This window comes from Schistocerca cancellata, chromosome 9 (assembly GCF_023864275.1).
Source record: "Schistocerca cancellata isolate TAMUIC-IGC-003103 chromosome 9, iqSchCanc2.1, whole genome shotgun sequence".
NCBI classification, from domain to species: Eukaryota; Metazoa; Arthropoda; class Insecta; order Orthoptera; family Acrididae; genus Schistocerca; species Schistocerca cancellata.
Window position 1 is genome coordinate 206,055,023 of NC_064634.1, and position 21,619 is coordinate 206,076,641.

A 21,619-nucleotide genomic window follows, 5' to 3' on the forward strand; every position below is an offset into this window, starting at 1 on the left:
CGAAAACAGGTCTCCACTTTTCTTTATTCTGAGCTTAATCCTCCTCCTCCTCCTCCTCCTCCTCCTCCTCCTCCACCACCACCACCTCATTAAAGGGTGCACTGTTCCAGATTTAGGTAAAGTCCCAGAATGTGGTCACAAAGTTCTAGGATCTCTGAAACATAACTTTACTAGCAGGAACAAGCTCCTACCAGAGAACAAGAAAAGGTGAATATGTTCCTCTTTAAAAGACTCTGACAGAAAAGTGGGAAACCAGCTACACCAGTCCTCATTCCGCTTCCCTCACCAACAATTTTGTCATGCGAACATCCAAGAGACAAATAATAAGTAAGGCAACACTTTTTTTTCTCAGTTGATTTCAGTTGAAAAACTTCAGAATTTGTTGTGAGACATCGTGGAATATTCCCACTTCAGCCCCTATAGTTTCATTAAGTTCTGATAGGAGCTTTATGTAGCCTTCAAAATGACATCTGTGAAGGTACATTCCAAGCAGAGAGCTGTCATCGAGTTTCTTTTGGTGGAAAATCAGGCACTGCAGTTATTCAGAAACTCCATAGACACCTGGCAGTGAACAAAAGCACGGTGAGTCATTGGGCAAGGCATCTTTCATCATTGCAGTAAGGTTGTATTCACCTGCCCAGTCTCCCATGCGCTGGTTGGCCACACACAGCTGCGACTCCTACAATGCTGGAACACGTGGACACACTCATTCAAAGTTATCAATGGATAACAATCAAACAAGTCACTGCTCAACTTGATGTCCCTCTTGGTAGTGCTGACACTCAAGTCTGCACACCCACGAGAAGTTCACAAAATTTCATTGGAATGTTCCTGCTCATCTACCGTATGGACTGGATCTCACACCTCCCAATTTCCATATGTTTAGCCCAATAAAAGATGCAGTTAATGAAAAGCAGTACATGGATGATGCAGAGGTTATTGATGCAGCAAGATGTTAGCTATGAGGTCAACAAGTGGGGTGATACCATACGGACATGTAGGCTCTCCCAGTAAAGTGGCATAAGGCCATCACATTGAATGAAGATTGTGTTGAAAAAAAGGGTTTTGTAGCTAAAAGAGTAGGGAGCAAGATGGTGTACTATATAATCCTGAATAAAACCATATCCCTTCAGAAAAAAATGTTTTGGACTTCTTATTGAAAGCCCATTCTATTGACACTCATAACATATAACAATCTAAATTCTTTTACCCAGTCTCTCTTCATACTCAACATCTTCCTCTCACTGCCACTGTCTCCTTTTTCTCCCACTGATTTGCAACAAATCCCAGTACTGCTGTCTCCTCTCTCACTTACACCATCTCCTTTAGTCTTTCTTCCTTTCTGCCACTGTCTCCCCCATACCTCAGCAGCTTAAAAATTCTGTGGGGTCCAACTCATATTTTCCCCTATACCCATTTGTTTAAAATTTCCATCAAAAATACACCCTCCTCTCTACCTACATGTCAAAAGTTTACCTATCTGGGGAAGGGTCCACCCTCCCCCCCCCCTAGCCTAAGTATGGTTTCCACTCACCTGTATTTCCATTTCAATTGTGTCCTTTCTCTTTTGCTCCCACTGCTTCTATCTCCATCCAGCTATCTTTCATTTTACTGGCACACTCTCCACAAGCATTAACATCTCCTACTTCTTTGGCTACCACTGCTGTCACCTTCATCCCTATCTCTCTCTCTCTCTCTCTCTCTCTCTCTCTCTCTCTCTCTCTCTCTTTTCCACCATCACTGCCCCTCTGCTAATCTCTTTCAGCACAAAAGAACATGAAATTGTTAGCATGGCAAAAATTTTAGTTGACAAAAGTGGAATAAGAATTGAGGCAGCTAGTTCCCCAGTTTTCTGTCAGAGTCTTTTGCAGAGGAATGCATTCACCTATTTTGTGCCCTGACAGGATACTTTTTCTGCTGATTCTATTCATTTCCTGTCGACAGCAGGGTGTGCTGCTGATATAAAACAAATTCTAAGGTTCAGTAAATTTTTACGTTTCATTTATATACTTTAACATCTTTACATACTTTGACACACATAACCAACAAGTTGTTGTTGTTGTTGTTGTTGTTGTTGTTGTTGTAGTCTTCAGTCCTGAGACTGATTTGATGCAGCTCTCCATGCTACTCTATCCTGTGCAAGCTTCTTCATCTCCCAGTACCTACTGCAACCTATGTCCTTCTGAATCTGCTTGGTGTATTCATCTCTAGGTCTCCCTCTACGATTTTTACCCTCCACGCTACCCTCCAATACTAAATTGCTGATCCGTTGATGCCTCAGAACATGTCCTACCAACCGATCCCTTCTTCTAGTCAAGTTGTGGCACAAACTTCTCTTCTCCCCAATCCTATTCAACACCTCCTCATTAGTTATGTGATCTACCCATCTAATCTTCAGCATTCTTCTGTAGCACCACATTTCGAAAGCTTCTTTTCTCTTCTTGTCTAAACTATTTATCGACCAAGTTTCACTTCCATACATGGCTACACTCCATACAAATACTTTCCTAAACGACTTCCTGACACTTAAATCTATACTCGACGTTAACAAATTTCTCTTCTTCAGAAACACTTTCCTTCCCATTGTCAGTCCACATTTTATATCCTCTCTACTTCGATCATCATCAGTTATTTTGCTTCCCAAATAGCAAAACTCCTTTACTACTTTAAGTGTCTTATTTCCTAATCTAATACCCTCAGCATCACCCGACTTAATTCGACTACATTCCATTATCCTCGTTTTGTTTTAGTTGATGTTCATCTCATATCCTCCTTTCAAGACACTATCCATTCCATTCAACTGCTCTTCCAAGTCCTTTGCTGTCTCTGACAGAATTACAATGTCATCGGCGAACCTCAACATTTTTATTTCTTCTCCATGAATTTTAATACCTACTCCGAATTTTTCTTTTGTTTCCTTCACTGCTTGCTCAATATACAGATTGAATAGCATCGGGGAGAGGCTACAACCCTGTCTCATTCCCTTCCCAACCACTGCTTCCCTTTCATGCCCCTTGACTCTTATAACTGCCATCTGGTTTCTGTACAAATTGTAAATAGCCTTTCGCTCCCTGTATTTTACCCCTGCCACCTTCAGAATTTGAAAGAGAGTATTCCAGTCAACATTGTCAAAAGCTTTCTCTAAGTCTACAAATGCTAGAAACATAGGTTTGCCTTTCCTTAATCTAGCTTCTAAGATAAGTCGTAGGGTCAGTATTGCCTCACGTGTTCCAATATTTCTACAGAATCCGAAATGATCTTCCCCGAGGTCGGCTTCTACTAGTTTTTCCATTCATCTGTAAAGAATTCACATTAGTATTTTGCAGCCATGACTTATCAAACTGATAGTTCGGTAGTTTTCACATTTGTCAACACCTGCTTTCTTTGGGATTGGAATTATTATATTCTTCTTGAAGTCTGAGGGTATTTCGCCTGTCTCATACATCTTGCTCACCAGATGGTAGAGTTTTGTCAGGACTGGCTCTCCCAAGGCCGTCAGTAGTTCTAATGGAATGTTGTCTACTCCTGGGGCCTTGTTTCGACTCAGGTCTTTCAGTGCTCTGTCAAACTCTTCACGCAGTGTCATATCTCCCATTTCATCTTCATCTACATCCTCTTCCATTTCCATAATATTGTCCTCAAGTACATCTCCCTTGTATAGACCCTCTATATGCTCCTACCTTTCTGCTTTCCCTTCTTTGCTTAGAACTGGGTTTCCATCTGAGCTCTTGATATTCATACAAGTGGTTCTCTTTTCTCCAAAGGTCTCTTTAATTTTCCTGTAGGCAGTATCTATCTTACCCCTAGTGAGATAAGCTTCTACATCCTTACATTTATCCTCTAGCCATCCCTGCTTAGCCATTTTGCACTTCCTGTCGATCTCATTTTTGAGACGTTTGTATTCCTTTTTTCCTGCTTCATTTACTGCATTTTCATATTTTCTCCTTTCATCAATTAAATTCAATATTTCTTCTGTTACCCAAGGATTTCTACTAGAACTCATCTTTTTACCTACTTGATCCTCTGCTGCCTTCACTACTTCATCTCTAAAAGCCACCCATTCTTCTTCTACTGTATTTCTTTCCCTCATTCCTGCCATTTGTTCCCTTACGCTCTCCCTGAAACTCTGTACAACCTCTGGTTTAGTCAGTTTATCCAGGTCCCATCTCCTTAAATTCCCACCTTTTTGCAGTTTCTTCAGTTTTAATCTACAGTTCATAACCAATAGATTGTGGTCAGAGTCCACATCTGCCCCTGGAAATGTCTTACAATTTAAAACCTGGTTCCTAAATCTCTTTGTCTTACCATTATATAATCTATCTGAAATCTGTCAGTATCTCCAGGGTTCTTCCATGTATACAACCTTCTTTTATGATTCTTGAACCAAGTGTTAGCTATGATTAAGTTGTGCTCTGTGCAAAATTCTACCAGGCGGCTTCCTCTTTCATTTCTTAGCCCCAATTCATATTCACCTACTACGATTCCTTCTCTCCCTTTTCCTACTGTCGAATTCCAGTCACCCATGACTATTAAATTTTCGTCTCCATTCACTACCTGAATAATTTCTTTTATCTCATCATACATTTCATCAATTTCTTCGTCATCTGCAGAGCTAGTTGGCATATAAACTTGTACTACTGTAGTAGGCATGGGCTTCGTGTCTATCTTGGCCACAATAATGCGTTCACTATGCTGTTTGTAGTAGCTTATCCGCATTCCTATTTTTTATTCATTATTAAACCTACTCCTGCATTACCCCTATTTGATTTTGTATTTATAACCCTGTATTCACCTGACCAAAAGTCTTGTTCCTCCTGCCACCGAACTTCACTAATTCCCACTATATCTAACTTTAACCTATCCATTTCCCTTTTTATATTTTCTAACCTACCTGCCCGATTAAGGGATATGACATTCCACGCTCCGATCCGTGGAACGCGTTTTCTTTCTCCTGATAACGACGTCCTCTTGAGTAGTCGCCGCCCGGAGATCCGAATGGGGGACTATTTTACCTCCAGAATATTTTACCCAAGAGGACGCCATCATCATTAACCATACAGTAAAGCTGCATGCCCTCGGGAAAAATTACGGCTGTAGTTTCCCCTTGCTTTCAGCCGTTCGCAGTACCAGAACAGCAAGGCCATTTTGGTTAGTGTTACACGGCCAGATCAGTCAATCATTCAGACTGTTGCCCCTGCAACTACTGAAAAGGCTGCTGCCCCTCTTCAGGAACCACGCGTTTGTCTAGCCTCTCAACAGATACCCCTCCATTGTGGTTGCACCTACGGTACGGCTATCTGTATCGCTGAGGCATGCAAGCCTCCCCACCAATGGCAAGGTCCTTGGTTCATGGGGGGCCAACAAATAAGTGTGGGTAACACAAAATCATTTGCTTAACATTTTTTGTGGATACTTTGCTCATCTATCACAACTCATAGAAGATGCCCAGCTAATGATTTGTATCTTAAAATATTTTACTGAATTTGCAGTCTTTCCAGTTTTACATAATTTTTGGAAGTCATCTCAAGTTCTTTTCACACATGTTAAGATCTGTTATAGCCCATTTTTGTCACTGGTGTACCACTTTGGGCATATTTGTGTAAGTGTGGAGAGCCCGTTAGACAGAGGCAATGTGTCAAAGTTTTATTGGTGAAAAATGCTGAATAGAAACATAGTAAAATCCAGGATGGAATGTAACAATATTATGAAAAGGAGAGTTGCTACTCACCATACAGTGGAGATGATGAGTTGCAGACAGCACAACAAAAAGACTATCCAGGCTCTGGCTGCTGAAGTCTGGCTTCAGTGGCCAAAGACTTTGGTAATGCGTACGTTAGTTGCATTTGCATGAATGTGTGTGTGTGTGTGTGTGTGTGTGTGTGTGTGAGAGAGAGAGAGAGAGAAAGAGAGAGAGAGAGTGAGAGAGAGAGAGAGACTTATTTTCAACGAAGGCGTTGTTGGCCGAAAGCTCACTTTCTGATACTCAGCACCTCCATTATATAGTGAGTAGCAACTGTGCTTTTCATAATATAATTGTTAGAACTTCAAGTTTAACACATATATTTCGGAATGACACAACAACACATATAAGTCACAGAGTACGTTGACAAGTAAGACATGTGTACACGTTAGCATTCAAATGAGCACCGAGTCCCAGTCTAGCAGCCGCTGCTCGGCTGGCCGCTTAGGTGGCACAGCTGCTGCATGGCTGGCAGACAGCGCCGCACGTAGAGGACGCGCGTAATTGCGCGGCGGCACTTTGAATGATCGGCGAGTCACAACAATAATTGAATAGAAACATAGTTGATGACCTTAGTACCCTTTCCAAGTGTTCAAAATGTCAGCTAAAACTACATCAATGCCTCAGACCGGATATTATACACTCCTGGAAATGGAAAAAAGAACACATTGACACCGGTGTGTCAGACCCACCATACTTGCTCCGGACACTGCGAGAGGGCTGTACAAGCAATGATCACACGCACGGCACAGCGGACACACCAGGAACCGCGGTGTTGGCCGTCGAATGGCGCTAGCTGCGCAGCATTTGTGCACCGCCGCCGTCAGTGTCAGCCAGTTTGCCGTGGCATACGGAGCTCCATCGCAGTCTTTAACACTGGTAGCATGCCGCAACAGCGTGGACGTGAACCATATGTGCAGTTGACGGACTTTGAGCGAGGGCGTATAGTGGGCATGCGGGAGGCCGGGTGGACGTACCGCCGAATTGCTCAACACGTGGGGCGTGAGGTCTCCACAGTACATCGATGTTGTCGCCAGTGGTCGGCGGAAGGTGCACGTGCCCGTCGACCTGGGACCAGACCGCAGCGACGCCCGGATGCACGCCAAGACCGTAGGATCCTACGCAGTGCCATAGGGGACCGCACCGCCACTTCCCAGCAAATTAGGGACACTGTTGCTCCTGGGGTATCGGCGAGGACCATTTGCAACCGTCTCCATGAAGCTGGGCTACGGTCCCGCACACCGTTAGGCCGTCTTCCGCTCACGCCCCAACATCGTGCAGCCCGCCTCCAGTGGTGTCGCGACAGGCGTGAATGGAGGGACGAATGGAGACGTGTCGTCTTCAGCGATGAGAGTCGCTTCTGCCTTGGTGCCAGTGATGGTCGTATGCGTGTTTGGCGCCGTGCAGGTGAGCGCCACAATCAGGACTGCATACGACCGAGGCACACAGGGCCAACACCCGGCATCATGGTGTGGGGAGCGATCTCCTACACTGGCCGTACACCACTGGTGATCGTCGAGGGGACACTGAATAGTGCACGGTACATCCAAACCGTCATCGAACCCATCTTTCTACCATTCCTAGACCGGCAAGGGAACTTGCTGTTCCAACAGGACAATGCACATCCGCATGTATCCCGTGCCACCCAACGTGCTCTAGAAGGTGTAAGTCAACTACCCTGGCCAGCAAGATCTCCGGATCTGTCCCCCATTGAGCATGTTTGGGACTGGATGAAGCGTCGTCTCACGCGGTATGCACGTCCAGCACGAACGCTGGTCCAACTGAGGCGCCAGGTGGAAATGGCATGGCAAGCCGTTCCACAGGACTACATCCAGCATCTCTACGATCGTCTCCATGGGAGAATAGCAGCCTGCATTGCTGCGAAAGGTGGATATACACTGTACTAGTGCCGACATTGTGCATGCTCTGTTGCCTGTGTCTATGTGCCTGTGGTTCTGTCAGTGTGATCATGTGATGTATCTGACCCCAGGAATGTGTCAATAAAGTTTCCCCTTCCTGGGACATCCCACCACACGGTGTTCATATTTCAATTTCCAGGAGTGTATACACATTTTACATGCATAAGTATGGCAACTTTGAACCTCTGTATCTCGGATAATGATAAAAAAAGTTTCAAGGTTTCTCAAGAACAGTATAAGCTAAAAATTTTGACACTGCCATGAATAGAAATTATAGGAAGTGGCTATCCCCACAACTGGTTTCGATGTTTTCTCAGGAACTGGCCACAAACAAATGGTGCTGTTAGCAGCAGCTAAGGTCCTTCCTAGAACACACCTAATGCAGAAGAGCCAACCAATTTGCTCAGTTTGCTTTAGTGGGGTGGGAGAGGGGGAGGAAGTGTGTAATGTTTGAATTTTGACACTGTACTATAGGATAGCTACAATATGCCCATTGTTCTGATATGTAGACAAAAGGTCATGACGCCAAGGGCTATTTGAAACACTTGACCCCTTATCCTTGTGATCATTAAGATCCTGATCTATGACCCCCTGAAAAATTACATTTTTGTGGGCAGCTTTCGTGCAAGGGCCGATTTCCACAACACTATTGAAAAAAATTTTGCCTAATAGCAGGATACCACATCTGCTTTGGAAAAAGGGTTGAATATATAAAATCACTTGTAGCTATTGTGAATTCTATGTATGCCAGTCTGGCACAGCAATCCACTCACTTGAAGGAACATGACAGAAGTTGGAAACAGAAAAGAAGACCATCATTACAAACCACCTGCTTAATGAAGGCCACTGTTAAACGGTGCAACAGGAAATCCCACATGACATCCACTAAGGGAGACATATGAACCATCTTGAAATAAGGGAAAGTAATAAATGCATGACTACTTGCCCAAACTTGGAACTTCTATCAGCAGCTGCTCCAAGTGTAACCAAGTGTGTGGTGGCAAAGTAAGTAACTCTGAAAGTGTCATCATTGGCACCTGACAGCTAGTACGGCTTCATTTTTGTCATTTTGTGCTAGTGTGTGGTAGTTGGTTATGGAAAGTACCGTTGCTGAATTAAATCTATTTACAAAGTAGTTGTTGAAATAAATCTGGAACTGAAGTCTATCTGCAAAATTTTGGCACCTGCAGGAAGGTTATGTACTGCACTAGATAATGTGTGTGGGGAACTAAATATAAAGTAGATCAAATGGGTGGTGGAATGAAAGAGAAACTCTGAGATTCACTAGTTGTGGAAGCTGAAGCAGATGCAGATAAGAGAGCCTCATCAGTGCAATAAAATTGCAAGAAACTGCACTGCGGCAGTAGTTTGACTGGATGGTGAGCTGAGAGATAAATGTGTAAATCAAGCAGTTATAGATGCAGATCAAACTGCCTCAATAGTGGTGTAAAATTGCAGAAAGGTTCTTGTCACCATTTGTGTGTTAAATAAAAGTTACATGTCTGTGAATTCCAAGCCTTTTTTTTTTTTTAAAAAAAAAAAAAAAAGAAAAGGTAAACCCATCCAATTACATCACATATTACAACTCCTACTTGTATGCTCCGTATTTTACTTTATTTCAGTTATGGTGATTTCACTGTAATTTCACATCGCATTATTAATGTTATCTCATTTACCATTTTGGTCCCATTTGTAATACTACACTTGTTGAAGACAGTATTGATTTGTCAATTCATGCCTTGGAAACATGTCACCAAAGTTTACTGTATTTTGTTCAGTTTATTTTAGTCTCTGAACAATTGTTGTAATTTGTCATGTCATTCATTAAATCATATGTTATATATTTTATCTAAGCTAAATAGTTATTTTTCACATTTTTATCAAAATAATTCTTTTCACTTTAGTTTTACATCAAACATTATTACTGTCAACTTTAAAAACCAATTGAAAGAATCTTTGGATCCACTTGCTTTAAAAATCTTTGATCTCACAAAATTTATACATCTGATGATTGCCTAACAATAGAAAACAGGTTGGTTAAATAATAAAGTAGAATAATAAAGTAGAATAATATACAAGTGCCATCCCTTTCCCATTCATTTACATTTACCAAAAATTCTAAGACAATGGGAAAAGGTATATTTCACAATGAAAAGCATGGCTATTTTCAAACCGAAACTGTTATACTTATCGATAGGCGCTTAAGATGTGTTGGAGTATGGCAACTGGCTATGATGGGCTACAAGTGCAACATTTCCTACGTCACTGATGGCATATTCTATTCTGAAAGAAAACAGACCAGAGTGCTCACATTGTTAACTGTTGTGGCTTCTTGTGATGCAGCTCTTTTTCCACCCTAAAGTGCCTTAAAGTGACGATGTTCCCATCACATTCATTCAACTCAGTGACAGAGAACGAGCAGTTTACTACAGATATGCCATTTATGCTCCACAGCAAGGCAAATACAGCTGGAGCTCCCGCACAGTCTAAAAGAATTTCCTGAGCAGTGGAAGGAAAGACTGCAGACAGCATGTGTGGACTCAAGTGGGTCCTACTTCAAAAGCAACATCCTGTAACTGAACATACACTGTTGTGCAGAACTTGGTATAAAAGTAAATATAGTAGGATGTGTCACTTCCCAAGTAAAATAACTTTAAACAACTTGGACCATACATAGAGAGAGCAGCTATATTATTGTACAGAAGGTAACTGAAAGACATTTGCAATGAGAAGAATAGAAAAGGCACTTTTATTTAAAGACAATAAATACACTGAAGTCATTCATAATTTATGATAGTCCCCTGGACATTACACAAGATAAATAAATGTAAATTTCGTGTGACTAGGGCCTCCTGTTGGGTAGACCATTCACCAGGTGCAAGTCTTTTGATTTGATGCTACTTCAGCAAATTGCGCAATGATGGGAATGAAATGATGATGATTAGGACAACACAACACCCAGCCCCTGAGCGGAGAAAATCTCTGACCCAGCCGGGAATCAAACCTGGGCCCTTAGGATTGACATTCTGTCATGCTGACCACTCAGCTACTGGGGGCGGATGTTACAAAAGATGTGACTTGTTTCTTAATAGGGTCTGTGATCACAAGGGATGGCAATGTATGCTCTGCAACATGTTCCCATGCTGGCCACAAGGTTGGTAAGGAGTTCTTGTGGTGGGATGTTCCATTGCTCCATCAGCACAGTTGACAACTGCTAGCTGGTTGTTGGCACATGTGCTGCAGTGCATCTCCTCAAAACATCCCGCACATGCTCAATGGAATTTAAGTCAGGAGCGAATAGGCGAACCAGTCTATTCACCATATGAAGGTAATAATGCACCCAGGAACTATGCTGAACATTATCATTTTGGTGGTCCAGGTGTTATGGTGTGGGGAGACTATAATGTTGTATGTGTGCACCGACCCTCAAATCTTTGAATGTTCACCAGTCAATGTTATTGCAACACTGTACTCGTTCCCAATGTGTATCTTTTCAGGGGTTCATTCAGACTGACTTAATTTTTATGGATGAAAATGCACAACCGCATCAACTGTGTAGGTGCATGAGCTCTTGGAATAAGAGGATATTTGGTGAATATACTGCCATACCTGTTTCCCTGACTTAAGCCCCTTCAAGCACGTGTTGGATGTGTTGCAGAGAGATACTGCAGCATGTCCACATGCACCATCAATCATCTAGCAATTGTCAACAGTGCTGTTGGAGGAATGGAACACCCAAACACAGCTTACCTACATTGTGGCCAACATGGAAGTAGCTGGAAGTTGTGCATTGCTGTCCACTGTGATCACACAAATCCACCCTTTTTTAATGCTCAGGGTACCATCGTAAATCACAGTAACTTCAGTGTAATTATTGTCTTTCAATAAAAGTGTCATTTCTGTTCATCTCATTGCTTATTTATTTCAGTTACCTACTGTACTATACAATAGCTTTCGAATGAAATGATAATTAAATGGACACCCTAGCTGCAAACAGGCGTTTATGTACTTCATTAGGGACATGTTGAAAATGTCTGCCCCCACCGGGACTCGAACCCGGGATCTCCTGCTTACATGGCAGATGCTCTATCCATCTGAACCACCGAGGGCACAGAGGATAGTGTGCCTGCAGGGACTTATCCCTTGCACACTCCCCATGAGCCCCACATTCCAGACATGTCCACACCACAACATTCTTAGTGCGCCTAATAGATGTACATGAAGTACATCAATGCCTGTTTGCAGCTAGGGTGTCCATTTAATTATCATTTCATTTCTTGCAAAGATGCATGGTCGTCAACGGTAACTGTTCTTTCGGGAACAGATACTACCATCATATATACTATAGCTTTCATTGAGCAGTGTTACGTTGACAGTGACACACAATACAAAAGTTGCTTTCATCCTTAATTTTTGCACACCAGCATATTAGACAGGTACACAAATTTGCTGCAAAAATCCAATTTTCTGAGGCAGTCTGTATATACAACAATCTTCCAGTTAAGAACAAGAACAAGAATTAGTAAACTACCTGTTCACTGCCTCGGAGTTGATCAGTTTTGATGAGGATTTTTCATCAAGAAGTGGTTCGAGGTCAAGGAATAGTCAAGCAATAAGACATCTTGACTAACAGTTCCTTAGTACCGTATTTACTCGAATCTAAGCCGCACCTGAAAAATGAGACTCGAAATCAAGGGAAAAAAAATTTCCCGAATCTACACCGCAGCTGAAATTTGAGACTCGAAATTGAAGAGGAGAGAAAAGTTTTAGGCCGCACCTCCAAATCGAAACAAAGTTGGTCCATTGCAATATGAGACACAATTTCGGCCGAATGAATGACGATACAGCTACAGTAGTTTGGTTCGAGTCGTAAGCTTAGCAGTTAAGCTTAACCAGGTAGTCTTTGCTATGCGTCAGGCGCTCCGTCCTTATTTTTACGGGTACCCTTCCTTTTTCACGTGCTTCGTCTGGCTTTGTCTTGATTGCATATTTTTGTTTGATCTGATAAGTGCCGTTCTCTTTGTTATAGGTGTTTACGTCACTCTGAGCTGAAAATGCATTACTGTACTGAGTCATGCATTGTTTGTCGTGGTATGGCTTGCTTTTGTGCGCGCTACCGCGGCTTACAATAAAAAATAAAAAAAGAGAGGAATTGTCTCATAACAGAAACAACGGCAAGAGACTGCTATTTGTTGTTACTCACACTGCTGCTTTCTTTGATAATGATCAACAAGAACTAAATAATAGACTGCGTATGATAGAAGATGTTCTGAAGGAGAGTTTAGCGAAAATTTTTCTCCGTTTGAAAATCTTTGCAGGCGCCTCTTTAGTACATTACATTCTGCACAGAAATTAGAGTCATCTTAGATTTAAAAATCTAGTCAACTACTGTGCTTCATTTCTGACTATCACTATCAGGCATAAGAATAATATGAATATAAACATGACATGATAAGTATATTCTTACACGTTTGCTGTTGTCTCACTCTAGTTTCGTAGTTTATTAGGCAGACAGGATTTAAGTGAGATAGCAGCAAACACGAAACAATACATGGCAAAATGTTTATATTCGTATTATTCTTATAAGAGAATACTGCATGTGATTCACAATTCATAAAAGTTCCTATTAGCAACCATCTCTTCTCACAGGTATGAAAAAATTCAGAACGTAGAGTTGGCCATATTGACAAACCTCCCAAAGTCTTGTCAGTCGGATTTTCGTTGTACATTGGAATGCTGCTACATTCGAAGATGATCAATACGGAATTTGTATTTACTTCGTTGGTTAATGTATGAAAATGCAGTGGTCGAAACTCGGGGCGGAGAAAAAAGCTCGTCTTCCACCTTTTTTTTTTTACATTTATTTACTGACGCAGAGGTTTTGGCGCCGGTATTTATCTTTGTGCCTGCAAAGCATGCCTGTGTTGCGCTACATATATTCGACGGCAGAAGTTAGTTGTGGCGGCACCTACCAACATTTATCAGAACTTCCACTTGCTTTGCACTCGATTCTAAGCCGCAGGCGGTTTTTTGGATTACAAAATCCGGAAAAAAAGTGCGGCTTAGATTCGAGTAAATACGGTAATATAAACAGCCTCATTTCTTTTGTGACAATACAGATTTATTTTAGCTATCTGACAAAGCCCCTTCACACATGGCCACTGCTGTCTCTAAGAACATTATGGCCTCACTGAAGCAAGTAGTGATCTTGGTTGCAGTGGGTGGTAGGGGGTATGGAAGAGTTGAGGAGTGGAGAAGGGGACAAATAGCAGGACAGGGGTGTGTGAAGATGCAGTAGTGCTGCTTGTGGGAGTGTACAGAGAGAGACATGGCAGTGGCAGGATGGTGGACTGCTAGATGCTACATTGTGAGATTGGTTGTGGAGAGAGGGGGGGATGGGGAATGGGGGGGGGGAGAAGAGGAGAGACAGCAAAACAGAAAGAAATATACAGGTGAGATGGGTGAAGGGGGGGGGGGCATTTGAAGGCATGTGTGAGGCTAAGATGCAAGCACAGAAGGGAACAGAGGAAAGTGGAGGGCACAGACAAGTGGTGTTATGGAAATGGAGGGAACATTCTCATCTGCACACTTCAGAATAACAGGCATTGATACGAAGGATCCAGATGGCATGGGCTGTGAAGAAGCCATGGAAGTCAAATATGTCATGTTGCATTTGGCATGCTTGGCAACTAGCCACAGTTTGACAGTGGCCTATCATGCAGACAGACGGCCTGTTAGTGGTCATACCCTGGCAGATTGCTGCATAGAGGTTGAACTTAAGTTGGTAGTAGTGGGAGGATGTATGGGACAAGTTCTGCATCTAGGTCTTTTACAGGGATGTGAGCCATGGGACAAGGGGTTGAGAGCAGGGGTAGAATAAGGATACTGCACAGGTTGGGTGGGTGATGGAATATCACTTTCAAAGGAGTAGGGAGGATATTTCTCATTTCAGGGCACAATCTGTGGTTGACAAAGCCCCAGTGGAGAACATGATACAGTTGTTCCAGTCCTGGGTGGGACTGAGTCACAAAGGGTTGCTCCTTTGCAGCTGATCATTGGGCATTAGGGGGATGCTTGGAGACTGGGTAGACAATGTGCTGGATATCTTGTTTCTGGATAAGGTGGAGAGGATAATTCCAGTCTTGAAATGCCTCAGTCAGCAAGATCCTCAATATATTTGGAGACGAATTTTTCATCACTCCAGATACATTGACCACAGGGGCCTAGGCTGCATGCTAGGAGCATCGTGATGTGTATGGGTGCAAGCTGTCAAAATGGTGGTATTGTTGGCCATTTGTAGGTTAGGTGCGATGGAGGTACTGATGGAGACATCCAAGTGGCAGATTTGTCTTCAAAAGAGAACTAATTATGGGTTAAGATATATTGGTCATGGTAACCAGGAAGAAGGTTGTGTGTTTGAAGTCAATTGGATTATAGAAAAGGCAGTGTTCAGCAATGGCAAGGTCTTCAGCATTGGAGGTGCCAATATAGGGGAGGAGGAACTGACTGTGACAAACAGGGCATTGGGTGGTGACTGGACAGGAAATATGGAAAGTTGTTAAAGGAAATGGTTAGTGTCCTTAATGTAGGAGGGTACGTTACGGGTAATAGGCTGAATATGGTGTGCAACAACTGCAGAAATTCTCTCTGAAAGGAGACAGTACCCAGCCTTAATTTAGTAACCTGAGGTTCTGGGAGAGACCAAGGGATTTGAGAAGGGACTTGTTCCCCCACTGGTGAAACATGTTTCATTACAAGGAGACCAGCAATTTTAACAATTTATGTCATATACTGCTCAAAATATGACATCCTCCTGCTTCTTACATCAGCACAACAGCTACCAAACTTTCTGTAAGGTTGCTTTGGCACAGTACGAGGTCTCTTCATTAACACACATCACTACCAAATGGGTCTGCTTGCTTTTGTGTCATTTGACTGCCTGTCACACAAAATAAGGTTCACACACTAGTACTGACAGAACCACAATTTTCACAGAAATCTGTCTTTTCTTACATTTTAGTAATCACATCCATTTAATACTTCTACATATTAATATATTGCTCCTCTTTATGAAGCAGTAGATGTGTGTGACTTATCTGTAACATGTGCCCTTGATTTGAGACCACTTATTCTCTTGATGGAAACTGATTTTGTTTCCTGGCACCCAAGATGCTGAGGTGCCATCAACTGCAAGGCTTCAAGTCACCAAAGATTCCTTAAAACTTTAAAGCATTTAGATTCCATAATAATGTGATGATGATAACCAGATTACTGTAGATGTAAGTGTAACTCATATTTTCCACTGCTAAAAATTGGTCAGTGAAATTCTCCTGACTGTGTGGTATTCCTGTTTGCAACAAATTTGCTTCGCATGTACATTATTTATAATGCTCTTCAACATCTCACAAATGATCATACTATTAATGAATTAATTAGTTGATTTATCACTTTTGCAGGTCAACTCTCTTGGCAATTATGAAGAAACAATACAACAAAGTGGAAGCTTCAAGAGATTGATGTACCAGGTCTTGGGACAGTCAGACTTTTAACTGCAATATTGTAAGATACAAATTAAGTGAAATCCACTCTGTGCACATCAGTTTAACTCAAAACATAAATGACACTGTGCGACAACCACAGAGATTTCACATCAATGAAAATATCCTTTTTATATAAAGCCATTGTGTTCAAATATTTGATATGGCTAGATTTAGACTTGCCTACATAACCAATCTGTGTTGTGGTCCTCAGCACTAAACTATCCCGCCTGCACATATGTCAATGAGTGTACATTCTAGTCAGTAAATGAGGGGGAAAATGCTATGCACATATGCTAGTATTTCTCAATATGTGAGTAATCATATCTGGCATATAACTGTTGGGAGAGAGGCCAGTCTGGCTTGGATATGAGGAATGGAAACAGTAAAGAAGTGGAGCAATGAGACACATCTGATCTTTTTCTGGATGAATGATATATTTTTGTTTATTGAGTGAGCTGAAACTATAATCAATGTCTGTATAAAAATATGAACTGTGAAAATAGTTTTAACGCAGTGGAATGTTTTGCTTATAAATCTGTACTGGACAGCTTTGTATATCCTGCCACAAAATAGTTTCCGTTAATAAATTTCTGTTCTGTTTTAATAATTGTTTTCTTGAGTCTCGTAACCACAGTTGGATATTCAAATATATCACTTAGATATTTCATAACAATGGCCTGACCTTTGAAATCTTTCTCCAAGATTTAACATCTGAATTATATACATTTTTCTCTTTCTATATAATTATGTAAACTTTCCAACATATATTTTTCTTAAAACAATAGCCATAAGTAAAGAGAAGATTTTTATGGTTTCATATATCACAACTTATTGTCAAGATACAATAAATGATAAAAATATACATGGCATATAAAATAAATTTGTACAAATTCTTAATTGAAAAACCACCACATATAAAAAGCACAATCCGATATGGTTATATGGCTTGTCTGTTATTTGTATTCAGCATTGATAGCTCTGCCAATCACAAGTTTTCTGATTTCAGTAGTGCCCGCTCCTATCTCATACAGCTTTGCATCCCTCAGAAGACGGCCAGTTGGATAGTCATTTATATATCCATTTCCACCTGCAGCAGCATGAAAATTAAATATGATCATCACACTGGAATTATAACAGCAGCATTATACAAGCTACTTGTACACTTTCTCTAGTTTTTACAATAAAATAAACTTAGAAAAGACCTCTTCCTTTCCTAAGATATGACAATTAACAGTTTGGAGAGACCATGATTGAAAAATATTCTTTTCTTATTTTATTACACCTGGTGAAAACATTGGTTTTATTTTTATAGTGACTCGTTTTAGCTGTGATCTACAGCCATCTTCATATTAATAATATTCATCTTATCCAATTCCAACAATACATTCAACTCTGTTATGAGGCTTATTATGGTGCAACACTGATGAAAAGATAAGTGCAGATTACAGCTGAAATTGGACAAGGTAAAAATTAAACCAGAATTTGTTGTCAGGTGTAATAAAAGACGAAACAAGGAACTGTGCCTTATTAGAGAGCAGGAAGACTCATTGTGCTACCTTTCAAATTCCTTCACATTTTGTCAGTCTGTAAACTGAAGAGCGAACAGGCAGATCCCCATTCTCTCGACCCAAATATATCACATATAGTATCTACTGACTGCAGCATAAGCTTATACTCGTGCTTCCACATCACAACTCTGAAATCAGTGGCTATGCAGCATGTAGACATTCGTAGAGAGCAAGTTTATTTTTCATTAAAAGCACGAAGACTATACAGAATACAGAAACGTGCACAAACAGTGCCTACATAAATCTTCACATGTTGCATTACATCGTGATGGAAAGCTTATTTCACTGTGTTCCTGTACAGTATGTGTAGTATTTTTTTAGGAATATCATTTCCCCCACCACAAGTAATTTAAAGACAGTATCCCCAGAACAACTGGACAGAATGTGGAAAAAAAATTTGAAGAGTTACTGAGGAATATTGCCTAGACACATATTACAGAAAGACTTTAATTCTAGTGGGAATCTAGCACTTTCTGCAGAGAATTTTCCATACTGCCCATTACTCCTCTGTTAATATCTATGGGGTAAAGAGTATCTGTACAATCTCTTTATCATACACTGTTCTAATAAAACCTGTGTTGAACTTAATGCTCCATCTGAATCAGGAATTTGATCATCTTATTCTTTTTACTAATTTATCAGACATTTCATCACATTACCTATTTTTCTTTGTCCACCTTATTTCATAAGTGAGACACTTGGATGTGAAGTAATTACAATTATATAACTTTTCTGGATTACTATCATCCAACTATTATATACAGTTTTACCTGCTTAAGCACATTTTGAAATAACTTTCAAAATTAATAAGACACATATATGAGGCAAACAACAAGTTTAATAGTAAATGATAAAAAAAGTTGATAATGAAAAATCATCTAAAACGTTGGAACAAGATAAAGAATATTACATTTGCCTTAAACAAAACAATAGAGAGCAGGGAAATCATTCTACATTTGAGGCTTTAGATGCCACAATAACTAGAAAGAAATATGCTAAGGATCAGACCAAGAAATTTATGACAACTAAACAAACTGCTACAAGAGTTTGTTGAACGTCTCCATAACAATTCTGCACTGACTAAATGATCATGTGGCAAAAACTGATGGACCTTCTTCATCTGTTGTATTGATCCAGTTCGGTAAGGGTCATCTTCTTAAAAGCTTTTAGTAAGCCACTTTTTTAGTGGATGAATTACATTTTCTTAATATTCTCCCAACGTATCTCAGCCTGCCATCAACTTCTCCTACAATTTGTTTCAAGTAGTCATTCCACTTCACGTCACTCCACACTGTTATGTTTAGGTATCTCAAGGTAGTTACTGTTTTCAGTGATTTGTCACCAATAGTGTAATTGAAAAGTATTGGATCTCTTCACCTATTTATGCAGAACATGTTACATTTATTTACATTCAGGGTCAACTGCCAGACCCTACACCAGATGTGTATCTTCTACAGGTCCTCCTGCAGTTCACTAAATGGGACACTTCCTTGGAGTGCACTCAAAGCTGTTTTACATGTCAGTTTCTTGTTCTATTAATAGTCTTTGACCTGATATTCCATATCTCATCGATGAACATAGCGAGTTGTTTTGCAATTCCTGTCTGCAGTATCTACGCAGACTTTGCTTAAGAAAAATTTTGTCTGTCAAAAATGTCCTAATGCATGAGCATATAACTTGCTACAAAATTCAACATTTTGATGTCAGTAATAGAGTGTACAATTACGTGTATCTGTCTGATGACCCATTTTGAAAACAGAAATGATTTGTGATTTTTTTCCCCAATTGCCTATAGTAAACTGAGTGGAGAAGAGGGAAGAGGGAAGAGTTCCTGCACATAATCTCTGTAGAATCTCACAGGTGTCTCATCCTGTCAAGAACACTTTCCATTTTTGAGTGACTCTAGTTGATTTTCCTTTCCACAATTTCAGACAGCCAACATCAGTATTTCAGCCTTCTTTTAATCATCATCTGCTTTCATGTATGTGTGGTCACAGAATGACAGAGCAGATGATTTTTATCTGCTTATGAACCTTCCGTACAACCAGAACTACTTAGAATTTGGCCCACACTACATAGAGAAATTTTATTTCTGAATTCATTGACTGCTTCTCGCATTGTTGTTCTTACATTCCTTTTGTTTTTTTTCCAGCTTCTGTTTGTCAACTAGGCTTCGACGTAACTTAAATTTGTAACGAGGCTCTCTTTCCTTTTGTAGCAACTTCCTAACATCACTCTCAAAATTCTCCAAGTTCTCTCTGAAGTGATCTTTCATTACATACTTTGAGGCAGATGGTCTATAAAAGCAACTTATTACTATGTTTGACTCACCTTTGATGATTAAATATGACAGAATTATTTCACTTTTTGAATCTGTAATAAACCGAACAGACAGTATAGAGTTCTTTATGACAATATATTTGTCATAATTAGTGTCAATTTGTCTATGCTTGTGACGTACATTCCAATTTTAATTTAGAATTTGCTGCTATTTACTTATAGTTTCAGCCCACTTTCTCTTCCTCCTACAGGTTGTCCCACATAAAACCAGTACACATCATGTACTGGTTAATCATCTCTAGTCCAACTGTTTATGAAGTGGCAACACTGCCTCAAAACTATTTTACTGGAAAGTTGAGAGCATCTGTGTGTTTGGGCATCAGTTATTGTGAGAAGCTCGTATTGCTAAGTTGTTACAGAAACAGGACAGCCTGCTATCGAAAAGCGAATTGATATTGTGGTGTGTTGTATAAAGACATGCTCCATGAAAGAATGTAGAGAAATGTTTCAAGCAAGGTATACTGGTAGAAAACTCATCACGACCAGTTCTATTCAAGATATGTACAAGAAATTGAAGGCTGTAGGACCTGTTCAGAATAAGCAGTGGAATAGATGACCAACAGTCACATCCCCTGAATCTACAGACAGAACTTGCATCAACATTATAAGTCCCTGCAAGTTGGTATTGGTGAGCAGGTTATTGTAGCAGGTTGTTACCTCTCATACATCATGTCATTGTGTACTAAAAGGTATGAAATTAAAAGCCTATTGTGTGAGTATGCTAAAAGAGTTGAAATTTGAGGATCAGGAATTCATTATTGTAACTGGCTATTAATATCTAGTACTAATGTTACTTGAACCCCTTGCCAACAAAAGTATGGTCCACATCACCAACATGTTCTCTGAAAAGAAAGACCTGCCAGTAGAGATCTCTGGTCACCAAGATCTCTAGACTTAACATTGTGTTATTTTTATTTATGGGCACACCAAAAAGGCAAAGTGTATGCTGACAATCCCCACACAACAGACAATCTCAAATGGAACATTAGTAGATTAATGGACAACAACACACCTGCAGAATTACAGTGTGTTGCTGGTGATGTCATCACACGATGTCAGCGATGCCTCGACACCCAAACCCACCACTCCCAGCATCTCTCACAAACAGGTAATAACACATTTTTGAACAGTAATGTTATCTATTCTTTTTTGGTTAGTTTATTATCAGTTGAATCACGGGTGTGAGGCGCACCAGTTTTATGTGGGGCATCCTGTACTACGTGGCAATTGTTGCCTTCTAGTGTACCTTTTAGCTTAAAAACCCCATCCCATACGCAGACCACACATAGTCTGTCATCAAAGTAGCTGCTTACTTTGTGTATTGCACACCTGACCTACTGGGTGAGTTCTTACAAATCTCCACCTCATAGAGGTCCAGAAGTTTACATTCAAAATTGTCCCAGAATCATCTGAGCCTTTGGTTTAGACCTTCCAAACCAGAGGACCACAGTCAACTCTCGAATATGGTGCTGCAGTAAGGCACCCTGCCTGTGAAGCTATCTATCTTCACCA

At 40.6% G+C, this 21,619-nt stretch overlaps 2 protein-coding genes across 4 annotated transcripts in view; one reads left to right on the forward strand and one right to left on the reverse strand.

Moving 5' to 3' along the window:
• The window catches only part of LOC126101567 (PDZ and LIM domain protein 3), a 384,428-nt gene extending 367,622 nt beyond the window's left edge, over window positions 1–16,806 (forward strand). For all 3 annotated transcript variants that reach the window (XM_049912213.1, XM_049912214.1, XM_049912215.1), the window contains exon 9: window positions 16,116–16,806. In XM_049912213.1, coding sequence (XP_049768170.1) covers window positions 16,116–16,208 — 93 coding nt within the window. In that variant the 3' untranslated portion in view covers window positions 16,209–16,806. The remainder of the gene's footprint in view (window positions 1–16,115) is intronic.
• The window catches only part of LOC126101566 (isovaleryl-CoA dehydrogenase, mitochondrial), a 67,485-nt gene continuing 62,203 nt past the window's right edge, over window positions 16,338–21,619 (reverse strand). The window contains exon 8 of the mRNA XM_049912211.1: window positions 16,338–17,286. Coding sequence (XP_049768168.1) covers window positions 17,153–17,286 — 134 coding nt within the window. The 3' untranslated portion in view covers window positions 16,338–17,152. The remainder of the gene's footprint in view (window positions 17,287–21,619) is intronic.